This window comes from Andrena cerasifolii, chromosome 14 (assembly GCF_050908995.1).
Source record: "Andrena cerasifolii isolate SP2316 chromosome 14, iyAndCera1_principal, whole genome shotgun sequence".
Taxonomy (NCBI): domain Eukaryota; kingdom Metazoa; phylum Arthropoda; class Insecta; order Hymenoptera; family Andrenidae; genus Andrena; species Andrena cerasifolii.
In genome coordinates, this window is record NC_135131.1 from 6446623 (window position 1) to 6463436 (window position 16814).

Genomic DNA, 16814 nt, shown 5'->3' on the forward strand with positions numbered 1-16814 from the left:
GTCGGCATCAGATTTACACAGTGCAAATGATGAGGCGCGTATAAAAATATGAGAATCGTAGATTAAATAAGGGAAAAAATTATTTTTTATTTATAGTGCATTTTTATTTTTTTGGAGTCGGTTTTAATTTTTTTTTAATTTTAACTTTTTAGTTTTATATACATTGACACAATATGCTGAGGAGATATGCGCGTACGTACATAAAATAATAATTATTACGTGACAATAGTCATTATTATTAACCAGAACTGGCAAAATATTGTGTCAATATTGATGCAGCCTAGGATAGGACCACCGGGGCATCGCCCTCTTTCGAATAAAAAAGAGATCATCAAATATAAAAAACAAATACATACGGGTCGAATCTATAATATATATGTGAGATTGTAAGTATAAGTATAAGATGTCATTGCACGTACATATCGTACGTTACGGATGCGTCGGTAATTTGGTCGGTTGGACCAAGAATTTCGCCCGAGTTAAGAGGAACACATGACACTAGAAGAGGTGGCACAGCTCCACTGTGCGAGAGTGAAAGCTAGCGCGCGACAAGGATAGAGATAGTTGGCGTGCCACTAACTCTGGTTATGTGTCCCTGGTACAGGAGCAGGACCTCGCTGTGCTTCTTACTGAACTGCCAACGTCAAAGACTTCTGTGATCTATCCTATACCTCGTCTGTGCCAACATGTTCAGTTCCTACATTATGTACACAAACTGCATTACCTACAGAAATAGAAACGCTATACCATCTAATGATAGTACATAGCAATACCAGTCGCGGATAAAGAGTTGCGACGCACAAAGTCCGTCAGTTGGAATGAATCTGCATCGAAATCCATATTCCATATTATTAAGCAAAAGATGCGTGTGAACATACTTTTTGTATAGAAAGCTATAATATCGAAGAAACGAAATGTAATGATAGGTATCTGGAAGAAGTCTTTCCGATGAAAAGTCGTAGAAATGAACCCGTTGTTATAGGCAACGTATATGTAATTGGTGAATTCTTTAGTCCGGTTAATGTCAAAGATCAATGTGGGCAAGCAGGAAGGAGTAAAGCAGAGCTCTGACGTTCTGACTTTTGATTCGGTTCGTCGAGTCTTCGACGGGGATTACATATAAGTGTGTCTTCTTGTAGATTGAATGCATACATATAGAACGGAAAGAGATGGTTACTTTTGGATTACATCTCGGTAACAGGAAAACACACCGACGGACGTGATAATGAAGCTTTCCATGGGGAAGGCAGATAGCATGATCGATACGATCGAACGACGAGCATACGGAACATACGATTATAATGAAACGTAGCTAGGCTACCTGGTTCCAGCAGGCGCGTGATGCCTGTCTAGTAGTTGTGTCCAACATGGCGTGTGTATCGTGAATCGTTTTAACGTGCAGGTGAGTCTTTGGTGAATATTTTCCGATTTACACGCGACGGATAAATTATACAATGAAAATCCGCGCACCTCCCGACAATAACTATCCGCGTTTACTGCTATTTTCAATCCTAAAACGCAAGACCCTTTATTAATGCCAGTTTTTCCATAAAATATGTGAACTTGGACAACCTTTGCACCTTCACTGCCCGATTAACGAGGCGTATTTGTGGTGACAGGTATGTCGCCGTGTGAAAAATATCGTCTCCATCTAATTGTTACGCGAACTATAGCCTGTTGGCGTAAAACGAGAGAACATAGATAGCTGAAACATGATTCCCCACACATTCAATGGAAATGAAATCTGCTGTTGGTAACTGCTGTTATTTCGGCCTGAATAAAACAGTGTTTCCTAAAAGTCGAACTGCAAATAGGTATTCTCTAAATCGCAAAGTCGATAAACCTGCTCTGTCTTTTACATTGAGGGTGAAGAGTGTTAGGTATCGAGTCCAAGGGGTCGGGTTCCAATAGTACAATCTGGTGTCACTAAAAATTTTTGGAACCACTATGGAAATTATGCGACGTATGACTATGGATAAACCTATCGCCGCAAAGTTCTATTCTGATAAAAGTATTTGTTTCTACAGGTTTTGTTCCTGCCTCTGATTCAATAGTTCTTGAGGATAAAGAGCATGCGGCAATTATAAGAAATCTGTAGTCAAACAATGTACAATGAACTACAATGGAAATATGCCAGATTGGCACCAGTTTAACGTTTCACAAACGAACGAAGCTATACCGTCTACGCAAAATGTGAATTCTGGGCATTTGGCATTCATCCCCGGTGTTAATCCGCAGACACTGAACGCGCTCAATCTTAACTCGGAGGGTCTGAATAAACACCAAAACGATTCTAATTACAATCCACGAAATTTCCAAACGTTCAACAATGCCTCGAGCGGATCAAACATTTCGAACAACAGCCCTCTTGTGTCCATGATGCAAATGCAGAACTGCATTAGCCATTATGGTTCTCCGAATGCAAGGAATCTGATGCTAGATAATTTAAATCCTCCTCTGGATCATAGGAATAGTACAATTGCAACTATAAGCGATGAAATGGGATACAGAAGTAACCAGGTGCCTTTTAATGGACCTATTGGCCACTTGAGCGTGCCAAGTTGTAATCTAAATACATCTTCTGGGCCTGGGCCTGGAGCCGGAGCTGGAACAGGAGCTGTACCTGGACCTGGTCCTGGTCCTGGGTCCCGAACGCATACTGGATCAGGGCCTGAAACTAGTCCTGGAAGTGGAGCCGCTCATGGCTCTGTATTCGGATCTGGTGCCAGACATGGGCCTGGACCTGTACCAGGATCAGGAACCGGAAATATGGGACCACGAAATACTAACATTGGTTCCATACATCCTGGGAAACACGGACCCCCTTCGTTCATCCCTTGCAAGGGATTATGCTGCAATTCGGATCCTAGTATGAATTATCAGCAGTGGGAGAAATTCGGATCCTATCAGGCTAATACGTCCTACAGGGATAATGTGCACCAATCTGGCTACCAGATGGAGAATAGACACTATGGAAATAATTGTAATTTTAGGAAAGACAATCTAGAGAGTAAAGAAACGATGGGACCTGTGTTACCCAATGCATCTGCCATAGATCATCGACGAAATTTCGTCGATTACAAGTATCACAAAGATCACTTAACGCATAGAAACTATTCGACATCTTCAGGAATGTACCATAGCTATCCTATGCAAACTTACAATTACTCAGCAGAGCATCAAAAGTACCCTTATCCTGTTAAAGAGCATTCTAAAGCAAGCAACATGAATGTACCGAACTCGGGTGTACTTAATAAGCATCAGGAGCAACATTTGATGGCTCAACAGAAATTTAACAACAAACAGTTTCAGTATCAAAACGGTAACGTGTTACCCAAAGGTGTGCCTGCATTAAACGTCAGCGGAAACATGGCCTCGGCTCCACAGAATAATTATTATAATTCGCAATTCGTAAGGAATATGCCGACGGAAGTGTCTCATGAATCCCAGGAAACTACCGACAACACGCTGGTAAATAGAATACCGCCGCCGGCTACTTTCATGCACAACTCTCCTCAGCAACACCAGGCGTATCAACATAAGATCGCGATGCAAAAGTTCTCGATGGAAACTCATCTTCGAGAGTTGAGTAGAATACCCGGCTACCAGTCGCATCCGAAGTACAAGGAATGCGTGTCGCGATACACAGAGTTACTTAAGCTACAGCAGTCGGCTGGTTACCAAAATCCTGTCCAACAGAGCTCGTGCGTCGCGACGCCAATTAACAGCAGCGCTGTACCACCGATTAACTTGCAGTTCGATCAAAATGGTATGTTAATAAACTCGAGCTATCCGGATGGTTTCTCGAAATTGCAGCACGCGCCAGCCAGGGGTCAGTCGTCGGAAAATATAGACAAGCCAGTCAAGGACCGAGCTAACGTAATAGCTAACGAGAAGTCTCAACCGAAACAGCAGCCAGAACAGTTAATAATTCCGCTGCAAAATGAGCACGTTCCTTCCTACAGTATAGACCACATGAAGAAACCATCTCAGTTCTCTATGCACCATCACTCTAATCAGAATCAATTAAAAGTACAAACGAGCGAGGCTCATGGCTATGATACCTTAAACACTGACAACAACAGCAAAACAATGATGCATCAGAAGGCTTCGAAAGAATTTGCCAACAAACCAGACCTTGATGTTCGGCAATTTCTAGCCAATTGGGACGAGACTGACGACGAAGAGGGAACGACGTCCAACTTGCCAGAGTCTGTTCTAAGTGAAACAACGCCAGTCGTGGTGGTGAGCTACGAGAACGTAGATCTGTCGCCGAGAACGTCGCAAAGTACAGAGGCGCATAAAAGGAGCAGCTTCTGTCCGAGCGAGGCAACCGCGGATAACGAGAAAGAGGGCAACGGTAACGGTAACGGGAACGCGGTACAGGCGAAAGATTGTTTAACGGTGTCGTATCCATCGCCGGAAAGCGCTGAGATTGTCAAAGCCTCTAAACGGACGATAGCCGAAGGTGTGGTGAAGCCTGGCAGCATTATACACTGTATAAGCAACGGCCCTGACGAGATACCCACGATACACATAGTAGATAACTTAGAAATAAGCAACATTTTGGGGGCTTCTAACGACCAAGTCGCGGAGAGTTTAGATAAACAAAAGACAATATCGTTCTTTAAGGACACAGCTAACAGCAAACCGGAAACGATGCCTCTTCAGAATGCCAAACGGTACGACAAAAACGAAGCTGCCGTGTTGCCCGTGAAATATGACAACGCGCCTTTAGCTGGCCAAAACAAGGGCTCAAATATTCAACATTCTAGCATTTCTGAAACGATCCGAACGGCCACTGTGGTCTCAGTCACCAATAATCAAGCAAAGACTAATCTGGAAATTACAGACGATCTGGCTTTCAAGAAACAAAACCATTTTTCCAGCGAAGAATCCCATAATCCTGATGACATAAGCTTACCTGATCTACCAACATCAGAATGCACACCGATCTCCACAACATTGAACACTCCTATTCATTCTGATAGCGAGGAATCTTCGCAAAACATCGAAGATCTGTCTATGTCGACCAACCCAATAGAAGTAATGCAGAACAGCCCTGTAATAAGCTTCACACAGTCTCCGGTGAAAATGGAGCCATACGGGCAATTGAGCACCGAAGACAAGCTTAAAGATAGATCCCTCGATCCATTGGAATTGGAATTGGAACAGGACCAGGAACAGTGCGAGAACTGTTATGAAACTGACACCAATAGTACCCACGAGCAGGATATAAGCCTTGATAGCTTCGATTTCTCTGTATCCGACCCCACAATGAAGTCTTCTGATGTCGCTAAAGAGAAACAAATCAATTTGACGAGGAAAAAAGTGTTCTTAGTAAATGGTAAAGAGAACGATCCAAGAATTTCTGATACGTGCGCTGCTTTAACATCCCTGGAATATCAGCTGGAGGTTGGACAAAAGGCTAAAAGTGAGGAGAATTCCGAATGCGAATCTATGAAGTCTGTGCACGAGCAGAAACATAAAGGTACAAGAAGCTCGACAAATTCAATGCAATCTGCGATCCAAAGTAGTAAGCCAGTTACCGCTGTGGATAATTTTGTAGACACCATAGACCCAACCGCCTCTCACGGAGATTTCACGAGTCACGCGGAATCTGACGATGAAACTGAAATGTCCACACAGAAAGGAGACCTAGCTGAAGGACAAAAGGTAAAAGGTTCGACTAGATCTATTCATACCACCGAGCCATCGTTAGCCTCGCCCGAAGCCCAGTCAAACAGAAAGCAAAAGATAAAAGGAACTGTAGTTTGGGAAGACAAGCTGATGCATAGAAGTTTGGGTAAACTGATAAAAGCCCAGAAAACAGATACGGAACATCGGGTAAAACAACCAAAAAGTTCAGACGCGAGAAAATTCTCTGCGAACGATTTATGCCTGTCTCAAAACGAGGAACATTCTGTGTGCCATACCGCTTCTCGATATAAGAATTACACTGTTGCTGTGATAAAGGATAACGTTATTTTAAGCGATAAGAAATCACACGGCACCGCAGAAAAAAATCTCAACATTCGCTGCGAAAAGTCAGCAGACGTTCAGCTAAGAGCAAACAATACCAAAGAACATTCCGAAGAAGAGGGCAAAAACACGAAGCACACTTCCAGTAAACATATTCCTACGTCGCATGAAAATGTGCATTCCCGGGGTTCTAAAAAATCCGAAGTACCGCAGAAAGATCTGAAAATCGTAGACGAAGGGGGAGTTCGGCTGAAGGAGTACAGAAAGAAGAAAGATAGATTGCACCAAGCTCGGAACACGCATGGCAAACACTGTACAAATTATAAGGAGCATTCTCTTAAAACGGCAGAGGAGGGTTCGTCGAAGGGCAACGATAGCTCGTTTTATCGTAGAAACAATAAAGCCAAGCATACACATTCCAAGGGTTTTGTGAAAAATGTTAACTCCGATTTTGGGATTCAAGTGGCGAACGTGAACTTAAAAATTAACGAGAGCGAGATTGGGAAAGAGTTGATTCTAGGCGACAAGGCCCAGGATCCCAAGGATTCGCTGGATCGGATAAAAATTGAAATAAACGTTTCGTGCACGGAACGAAACTCAAAAGGGCAGGAGCAGAACAAGCAGCTATTAAAATTGCCGCTGTATGAAATCGACGATTCGCTTCCTTATTCTATTACTACTTATTCCAATAATGCAGTGGACGGTCAACATCACCGAGTGCACGCCGACGAGCAGGAAACGGACAGCAATTTAATCATTTCTAACAGAATAACTGAAGAGCCTGTTGGTGTAGCAGACGATACTATTGGCGATGCTGCAACACTGGCGACAGACTCGAATATGAGTACCGTTCTTCAAAAAGCTGGAAGAAATCCATTGGAAGCGAATGAAAGAGCTCTTACTCCTGTTACTTTCAAGGAAACGTGCAATCTGGCTTCAGAAAGTCAGGCCCTTAGTAACTTATTACGTAATAATGTACCGTGTAAGGATACATCAGGCGCCGAAGTAATCGAAGGTACTAATTATTTTCTTGACGACGATGATGATACAGATACAATTAAGTCAAACTGTGCAATATCTAGTACTGCCATAGTTGATGCAAATAATAAAATGTTAATTAAGATGAGAGATAAGCTTGAGGGAGAAGATGGTTCTACGAACACAGAAAAAAGTGATCACGTAGCTGGAACGCAGAAGCAGAGTTGCAATTCAGGAGCAAGTTCTTCGCAAGTGATAATAGGAGGTTCGATAAGGAATGATGAGAAAAAGGTAGCGATTGCGTCTCACGTGTTGGAGAATATAAAAAAGCTACGAGATGTTAGCATTCTGGAGTCGAGTGCGACATCGTTAAATTCCGTCAGTGCTCTGGACTTGAATTTTGACAAGTTGGACTACAAGAAGTGCTCGAATGCAAACGCCGATCATGTTCACGGACGCGTGAACGAACCTGGGGAGCTAGATGATAGTTATATGGGGAAGTGGAGGAAGCCAAAGATAGATAATATTTTTGAAGACTGTGAAATGTTCCAAAGTACCAGCGGGTACATAAATCCTATTTTTTCAAGCATAAATAAACTGGACGATTTGCACACAGTGCCTGTATACACTACCAAAGATGGGAAGATATCTTACAGTCCTAACCGCAAATTCACATATCATGAATTGATGATGGAGGCTCGCAAACGAGAAGGGTCCTCTTCGATACGAAAGCCCTACTGCACGGATGCTTGGAGTAGCTATTACAGCTCGAGATTTCGAAGATTCTACAAGAGGAAGCGACATCATGATCTCAGTGATAAGAGAAAACACGACTTTCAAGATATGAAGTATTTATATGAACGGAGGAGGAATTATTTGGACGAATTTTATGGGCGGAGTAATCACGTTAAGCACAAGGATTACGTGCACAGCATTAAAAATAACAATGCTGTTTGGTCCGATCATTGCAAAATGAACAGAATGTATAGCAGCAGCGAGTCTGATGAGGAAATCATGAACCACGGTAAGAGTTGTAGCGTTGAAACAAGCAATTACAAAAGGAACTGCACCGTTGAAACTAAAGCTACTGCGGCTGTGCCTGCGTTGTACAAAAGTGAAACAATTATAGATGATCTGGCCATGAGAAATGAAGGCAAAGAAGGTACTGCGTCTGATGCTAATTCACGGAAAGATAAAGCTACACACTTGGTAGAGATGCAGTTGGATCAATCTCCTTTCGTTGACAATAAAGCGGATAACGAAGACTGTCAGAGCGCTGCTGCTAATAACAGCAATGAAAATATAGAAAAAATTACTGAATCTAAGGCAAATGAATCCTCAATGCCAGCTAAATCGCGTGATTATATTATAGAGAATATTCAGTTAAATGATGAATATAGTACCTCGAGAGACCAACAAGGTAGTTTTGTCTGTTATAAAAAAGAGGTAAGTGCCAGAGGTGAATCGTCAAGTTCAAAGTCGCCCAAAAACGTATCCTCACTAAAAGAAGATGATCGAACGTCTAACTCACGTGCACTCGAGGAGAACGAGAATAATGGATTGTTCACTTTCAACCACTCTGAACATCTTAACAAGTCTTTTGTAGACATAAAGGCATTTGATAATCAGACTCCTATAGGAGACACAGCTGATAATTTCCAGAATACTAGTCAGATTACAGAGTCAGAGTTTCTCGACGAAATTGATGAAATAGGTGAAAATAATTGCCCTCCAGCAAAAGAAATTCCACAACTTCACAGAAATCCTGGAGAGATGGTTGAACCAGAGTCGCAAACTTGTTCTAAACTAGAAGACTCCAGCAATACACCTACCAGACCAACAGAAACGTTCTCCAGAACAGAGATTAGTCAAACACCTGAGAGAATACTTGCAAAGGCTGAGAAATCTATTTTTGAATGTGAATGCGAAGAAAAAAGTATTCGGATCATTGAGGATGCGCACAGTTCAAAAGTGGCTGAGAATCGTGAAGAAAGTGCAGATATTGAATTTTTAGAATGTGAGAGAAATGGTTCACCAAAGGAGACTTCAGAAAGTACTTATACGAACCAAGAGGAATCGGAATCTCATGTAGCGCAGATAGATACAACCGACAAATCAAATGTAAAATATATTTCTAGCAAGTATACGGAAAGTTTGAGTACAAGTTGTAAAGAAGCAGATACTTTAGAAGCCGATAAGTTCGAGGACTCCATCTTTCCAGGTGTTTCAAAGGATACAGAACATATTGAAGGCGATAACACCATTGAAAATTCGATTCTGAATACTGGGAACGAAATAGAAATTGCCGTGGCAAATGTGATGGAAATACCAACAGAAGAATCAACGTTTTTGCTTGATAAAGAGGAAACTAATCGTAGTGGAGAGGTGGAGTGTTTGGTGGAAACCGAGATGCCCGTCTTAAGCTCGTACTGCGCCATAAAAGAGTCTCCAGCTGAAAGCATTGAATACAAAGAAGATGAAATAAAAGAAAATGCGCAGAAAGAAGAAGAGTGTCAGTCGCCTTTGCTTGAATCTTACAAAAGCTTAGGTCATTCGTCGGAGGGCAATACGGACATAAAAGCGGTACCTAAGCTTGTTATAAAGAAAACCGATCATTTAAATCCAAAATCAGAATGCTCATTAGACCATACAGAATCTGAGAATCCTATGGAAAAACGTATCGACGATACAAAGCTGTTAACTGACGTTCGACCAAAAATACCAAAAATGATAATCATGAAAAGCAGATCTCGTTCAGTCACTCCGACCACTGAAATCTTGGAGAAGAATAAATCCGGACGGACGCAGTCTTTTCCCTCGGAGCACACTGATACCAGCATGAGCCTAGAGAACAGCGATTCTGAATTGTACACGTTGAAATATAATAATTATGAGAGCAAAGTACCAAGGGTAAAGATAAAATTGGAGGACATATCTTCGAAGGACTTGAAGTTGTACTTGAAACGAAAAGCTACGAAAAAGAGCATTCCAAAGATGAGGATTAAGAAGATTAAGACGCAGGAGAGCAGGAATTCGGCAACGAAAACTGAAACGGATGATAATTCAGAAATGGAACCTACTGACTGCGACAACGATGACGATGATGGGGATAAAGATGAAACGCTACAAGAATTGTTGCCTAGTGACGCTGAGAAAGTACCGAGATTGAAATTCAAGAGGCAAGAAGAGGACGATGACGGCGTCGACGACGAGCGATCTCTGGTATCGCCAGATAGTATCAGAGAAAACACGAGTCTTTCAAAAGTACCATTCAGGAAGTCCAGGAAAACAAGAGAAGAAGACACGAGGAACGAGATAACCGACGAGATAAAAAACAAATATCCACAGTCCATTACTGAGAAGATTCCGAAAGTTATAATAAAAAGGACGCAAATTGGGGCAGAATTTAAATGCGAAATTAGTAAGAGTAAAAAGACTTTGGCTACTGAAACCTCAGCAATGTGGCAGCCGAAAGTCAAATTGCAAAGATTACAAATGCTGGATTATATGGTGAAGGATTTGAAGCAATCAAGAGTCACGTTAAAAGACAAGTCTCTAATAAACGCAATGGTGGTCAATGTGCCCGTGTGCGTTAAAGATGATATTAATGATATTAAAAAGGTAGGCTCGTGTGACGATAGGAATATAAAACTATGTAGATCTAGCTCAGCATCAAATCTGTCTCCTGTTAAATATAAACAGAGAAGATTGTCCGACTGCGATTACATGAAAGCGAACGCAAAGTCTTCGTCATCTGTTGATTTTGTTTCTACTAGTCCAGATGGCAATAAACATAGATCTCTGGATAAGAATAAGGTGCCTGATATCGACGCGACTGAAAATGAAAATAACAATAGGAATAAAAATAAGAATTCGAAGGAGAAGGGTAAGAGAAGAGCATTTTCTCGTAACAAAGTGACGAATGACGATTTAAATGGCGAAAGTGAGGATGAAATAAGAGAAAGGACCGAATCTAATGATACCAGAGAAAGTTCGTTTAGAAATTTCTTGATCAACAATGGCAACGATCTGGTGGTAGAGAAAAAGGAATGCTCATCTTTCGGAGCCAAGGGAAGAAGTACATCTACTATCGGAGACAATTTCCGAATATCTGGTATCATACGTTCAAGTACTTTTGACGACAATGGCAATTCCATCATTAAAGTTGATTCCTCGGACGAAAGCCAGACTACCATAGAAATCCTTGCAGCATCTCCTGACAGTAGCGAAGACGAAGAACAACGTTCAAAGAACAACGAATTTGAAAATATAAGTAGGCTACATATAGACGACGCAATACCAACTCAATTGGAGCTGGAATTAGAACTTATCGATAATAATAATGTACAAGGCTCGAGTGTAGCTGCAGAGCAACTTGCCGGATCAGACATTGAAAAGTATGAGCTCGCATCGCATTCAAGAAACGGATACACGAACGAAGAATCAGCAAAAGCATATTTTAGGGATCTTCCATATTCTTTGCAGAACACTTCTAATCAGGACAAGTTTTTGCAAAACAAACGTGCGAAAAGTCCAGAGAAGAGACCGAATGATTATTTTTACTGTAATGACTTGTTAGTCAAGGAAGTATTAGCTGCCAAGGAAACATTAAAGAAGTGTCTGATTATGGAGAAAAGGAAATCGAGGCCGAAAACATTGGCAGAAAAGAAGCAAGGTTTAAGTTTCAACTTCAAAGATCTTCAGAAATCCTATTATAAGTCTGAGAATGAAAGTTGTAATTATGACAACGAGAGCTCCAAGTTACACAGCAAATGTGCAAACACAGAAAAGAAAGAATACAAATCTGGTCATAAACGGACCATCGAGGAAACCGAAGAAAGACTCTCTGGGCAAGACAAATATTCCTCTATAGAGAGACGGATGGAAGTGAAGCATTCGCGCGATGAGATATCTTACCCTACGGACTGTCCTGCAGCTTCGACGTGCGGGTATACCAGTATTTCCGAGTTGCATACAATTTCTTTAAAAGCTTCTAAGAAATTTGGTCAGTGTACAATGAACGAAGCGTCCCCGAATATAGGAGCTGACAATTCTGACCTATCTACCAAACATAATACAGTACATAATAATACAAAGAAGTCTGGCGAAGAGAAGCCTGAGGAGAAAAGGACCATTGATGACGCTCAAGATCAGAAAGACAGCTCGAGCGAAAGGAAGTCGAAAGAAGACAATATGCCATTACTAGTGCCAGAGTTTGCTTTAAATTTTGATTCCAATTCAGATAGGGATAGTTCTAGATCGCCACCTGTTATAACGAATCAAGACGAGGTTGATAATGCGGTAGAGGACGTAGAAAATATGAAGAGTAAAGTAATAATTCCAATGGAGAAAGTGGAGGAGAACGAGAAACATTCCTATGAAGACTGTGAGATGACCATCGCTGATATTATAACACAATTAGCATACCACGAAAAGGTAAAGAGACTTGTTCATCTTGCTCGCTAAACTTAGTTTTAAATATCTTAACTTTCTTCTGCCTGTATACATATCTACTCTAATGCAACGTTACAGGCAACAATAAAACATAAAAGATACTGTAATTTATGCGAGAGATGGTTCCCTACAACGGCGCGACACCAACGGCATTTAGCTGGTTATCAACATCGTTATATGGAATTGTCGCAACGGAAGAGTATTCACACTCTGTTCATCCTGTTCACTGGCAAACCTTGTCCAAAACTTCTGCCAGCGAACATGATCCGAAACGATTGTTCCATAGGAGAGCTAACGCCTTTACAAATCGCTGTTCAGGTATCGCATTATAATCAGCTTTTAATTTTTAAACTCCATTTCTATATTTCTATACGCAATACCACAATTCTATCATCTACTGCTCGTCAAGTTTCCCAAGTAAATATGTGCTTATCAATGTTTCAGGATATTGCGAAGTATGTGGAGCATACACAACTGGATGTTAAAACGAAAGAATGATAGCAATGTGTTACCGCAAATTATTTTGGCTACGCGCATACACTTTCTGTGATCGCTTATACTGGAACAAATACATTATGTGAGTACCTCTACTATAAAGATATATGAAGTACTATGAAGTACAGAAAATGAAGGATTCTGTGACACTTTCAATCTCAATTGAACGGTACATGTTCATTATAATTACTGCTATTTATAATAACATCACCATTGTATGTACAATTACAGTTATAGAAAAATTAACATCCGTGAACTTTGCCATGAAACGCTTTGTTGATCGATGTTAATTGTTGAATGTTACTTGAAAAGAAAACTTATTTTGAATAGTTAGATATTTAGCCAAAGATTTTAGCTAAATGATACGTGTTAGATTATTTATAGTTTTCGAAAGACTACGCAGTCTTTTATTTGTACAAACCAAGTTACGAGTAATACAATAAGGGAATGTGCTCGTTATAAATTTTTATTTATAAAGCGAAAAGACTTATGTATATGATGTATAGATATACATACGTACCTACATATATAACATAATATACTTATTGTGTTATATCTATATTATGTTCTTGTTTTAAAAGATGTGTACCCTTGGGACATTAAACAGAACTAAGGGTACACGCATATACGGTTACATTTGTATAAAATCATATATTTTAAGCAGGGGCAGTCAATACGAAAGATGTCTATATTGTATGTTATAAAGATATAAGACGACGAAATGAATGAACTATGAGATGTTAAGATTTTTAGCATCGATACGTCGAAGAGAAAATATGAATGCAAAATAACCAAGTTATTGCTGTAAACTTCAGATTATGAAAATTTTATACAAAAAGATCATTTCGAATACATACATACTGTGATTCTAAATCAAGTTTATATGTATTATAATATATATATATATATATTTATACATAAAGATATGTTGAAAGGGATATTGTAGAAATAATATACACGAAAAGTATGCGCGGATACCGCTATTTGTAAATATATATACACACATGTATATAAGGGATTTCGAATTTTTAAATCTATTATTTATCTCTTCTTAACAGAAAAAACATGAATGCTTATTTTTAATTTATCCATTACGTATAATAGATAATTTGTTGACTTTCTTATATATTACACGCAAAGCATCACTCCTATTGTTGTTTGTTTTGTTACGTATCTTATATAAATACTAACATCTCGTAGCTCATACAGAAATTTACACATAATAAAATAATACCTGTTCACTCCCCCTGTCACATGTTTACATTTGATCGAAACTATTTAAATGTGCCTAATAAGTTACTGTTCATGCGATAATGAAAAGTTTTTAATTGTTTTAAATGTTATCACTGTTTTCTCTTATATTATACTATATCGATATATATCAGAAGTAAGAAAAAAAATTCTTAACGAATAAGTTCCTGGCTGTATAGAAAAAGCGAAATAGATATATTCCTTGTTAAGAGGCTAAAAAAACAGGTATTAAACATACTCGTACAGGGTTAACAGACTATATTGACAATCGTGTCATAGTTTTCTTTTTCCTGGTTTACATTCCAAAGAATAAACAAACATGCAGTGGAAGTCGTTTTCATTAGAACGAAAGATCTAATTTTATTACGAAATTCAACCAAATAGGAGAATGTAGAAGTCTATCGATTGTTATTCCACTTAATGTTTCTTGTTTGACAAGTTTGTTTGTTTTAACCATTTCATATTTTATTCGCACGAGTGCCTTAAGATACACCTAACAGTATTTGTTGTGTCGTGTTATATACAATATAAGATTAAATGAAACTATATATTTGTACGCACTGTATTTTTGTGCGTATTCCTAATGTTCTTGTACGGAATGTGCATAATGCGTGCTACAATTATGAGGGCATATATTAATTAAAGGTGTACGGATAAGGGCATAAACGAAGGGTATCTTTCTAGAAATCTTTCGATCCTATTCAAAGTAAATGAAATCCTTATAACTTTTTAACCATATTTACATGCGCAAGACGAAGCAACCGTGTACATACCGTGGAGAGCGTGGAGAGATGTACTCTCGTAATTGAAGTTGTATTATGCACATGTTTTACGATATCATTGTGTGTTCTATGTGCCTAAACCTTAAGAAATTGATATGCATTCAAGTGCATAATACTATTTATGCACATTCACCATAATATGAAAATGCATCACGTGTACATTCTGTAGAAAAAAAGATATCTGAAAGTTGTTTTATATAAAATGGATACTAAGGATTCTGCGCTACGGAATCGTATCTGTTCCGTGACACGTGTTCTGTGCTGTGCTGTGCTGTGCTGTGTTGTATTGCAAACAGACCTAGGAACTCGAAAATTTCTCGATATTTCACTTACGGATATGTAATAATTTTCGTGTAAAGCAAATGCAGCAAAGTTACGAATTTTATCATTCAACATTACACTGATCCAGCAAATTTCACTAGTAAGATTCTTTTATCTGCATTTAATTAGTTTATTATACATATTTAAAAGATCAGAATATTCTTGAATAATTAAATTATATTCAGCATATGCTTTAGTTAGACAAACAATGGATTTTTAGTGAATTCAATTGTTGACTTCCATTAATATAAATTAATATAAGATTGCACTGATCCATAAATATGTATGTATGTATTTCCAATTATAAAAGCAAACTCTTCTACTTCTTTTGAAAGTTAATTCCTGGGTGTAAGTTAAGAAATGATTTATGATTCAAATGAAATGTAGTAGAAAACCTACATGGGAGAATTGCATATGTAACGTCGAAATACATATTTACGATACAATCAAAAATAATGCAAATATAGATTTCAGTGTAACAAATAATTTCCGTACATTACATCGATATATATTATACTCCTGTTTGTCGATAAAACCTAACGTAATGTCTTTATTGAGTTTGGTGTTCTAAATATCAAACTTTAATTTGTAATTTTTTTACATTTTTAAACGTTTAAATGAAATACTGCACATTGAATACGAGTCGGATAGCAGCACCACTTGAATGGCGCAGATCTGTTTAGCGAAATAAGCGTAATTATCTAATTATACATATATATATATATTTTTACGATGCTTACAATGGATTGTTCCACGGGGAATATTCATTTTTAAAATGGTTGTTAGCAGTGCAATTCTAAATGATGCGGACGATTTATACAGTTCTGCTAACTTTGTACGCTACATGTGATTGATATAGTTATAGATAATAGAATAATCATCGGACATGTAATATATTAAGCTAAAAGTGTGTTTCAGATCTGTAACATTTTTTCAATTGTAATATTTCTGATGAATTCGTTCAATTTTAAATGAAAATCAAAATAATACCTTCGCTTGATCATGATACAGTAGCGACAATATTTATTAATTATTTCGATTTATAGGAGCATTTTAAAAGTGTTACAATGATTTAAGTTTTAAAGACAAGCAACAGATTAGTCTGCAGTTCTGAAAATGCGTTATAAGAATGTTACACATCTACACATCTATACACACATATACACACACATACACAAAATCATTCCATGAAGTGACAGAAGTTTTATCTATAGAAGTAAGAATTATGCGAATCGATTGATTAGTTTCTGTTATTGTACTTAGGCTACAGAAGTGTATACAAAATCCTAGTTAGATATATGATACGAAGAAATAAATAGCAAATATTCTCATCGATTTCTGCACTTTTTGATTCATTTACAGACCCCTGCTTCGTTTATATTGCTATTACAAACGTTTTGTTGATCGATTTTTCATAGGCATGTATCCATGGACCTAAAGGTGCAATTTCATTCTAACGCTCGACGGTCATTCAACTTTCAGCATCAAACGGAAAAGCTAAACTCGGTTTAACATTTCCGCTAGACGCTCGTTCACTCTGACTTGCTCTGA

The 16814-nt window shown here is 38.7% G+C and overlaps 1 protein-coding gene across 1 annotated transcript; it reads left to right on the forward strand.

Moving 5' to 3' along the window:
• The first annotated feature begins 926 nt into the window (after positions 1 to 926).
• On the forward strand, positions 927 to 16598 carry LOC143376667 (uncharacterized). The gene is made up of 4 exons (XM_076827243.1): positions 927 to 1402; positions 2028 to 12396; positions 12493 to 12732; positions 12859 to 16598. The coding sequence occupies exons 2-4, from the start codon at positions 2113 to 2115 to the stop codon at positions 12910 to 12912; spliced, it is 10578 nt and encodes a 3525-aa protein (XP_076683358.1). The 5' UTR covers positions 927 to 1402; positions 2028 to 2112; the 3' UTR covers positions 12913 to 16598.
• Positions 16599 to 16814: the final 216 nt, after the last annotated feature.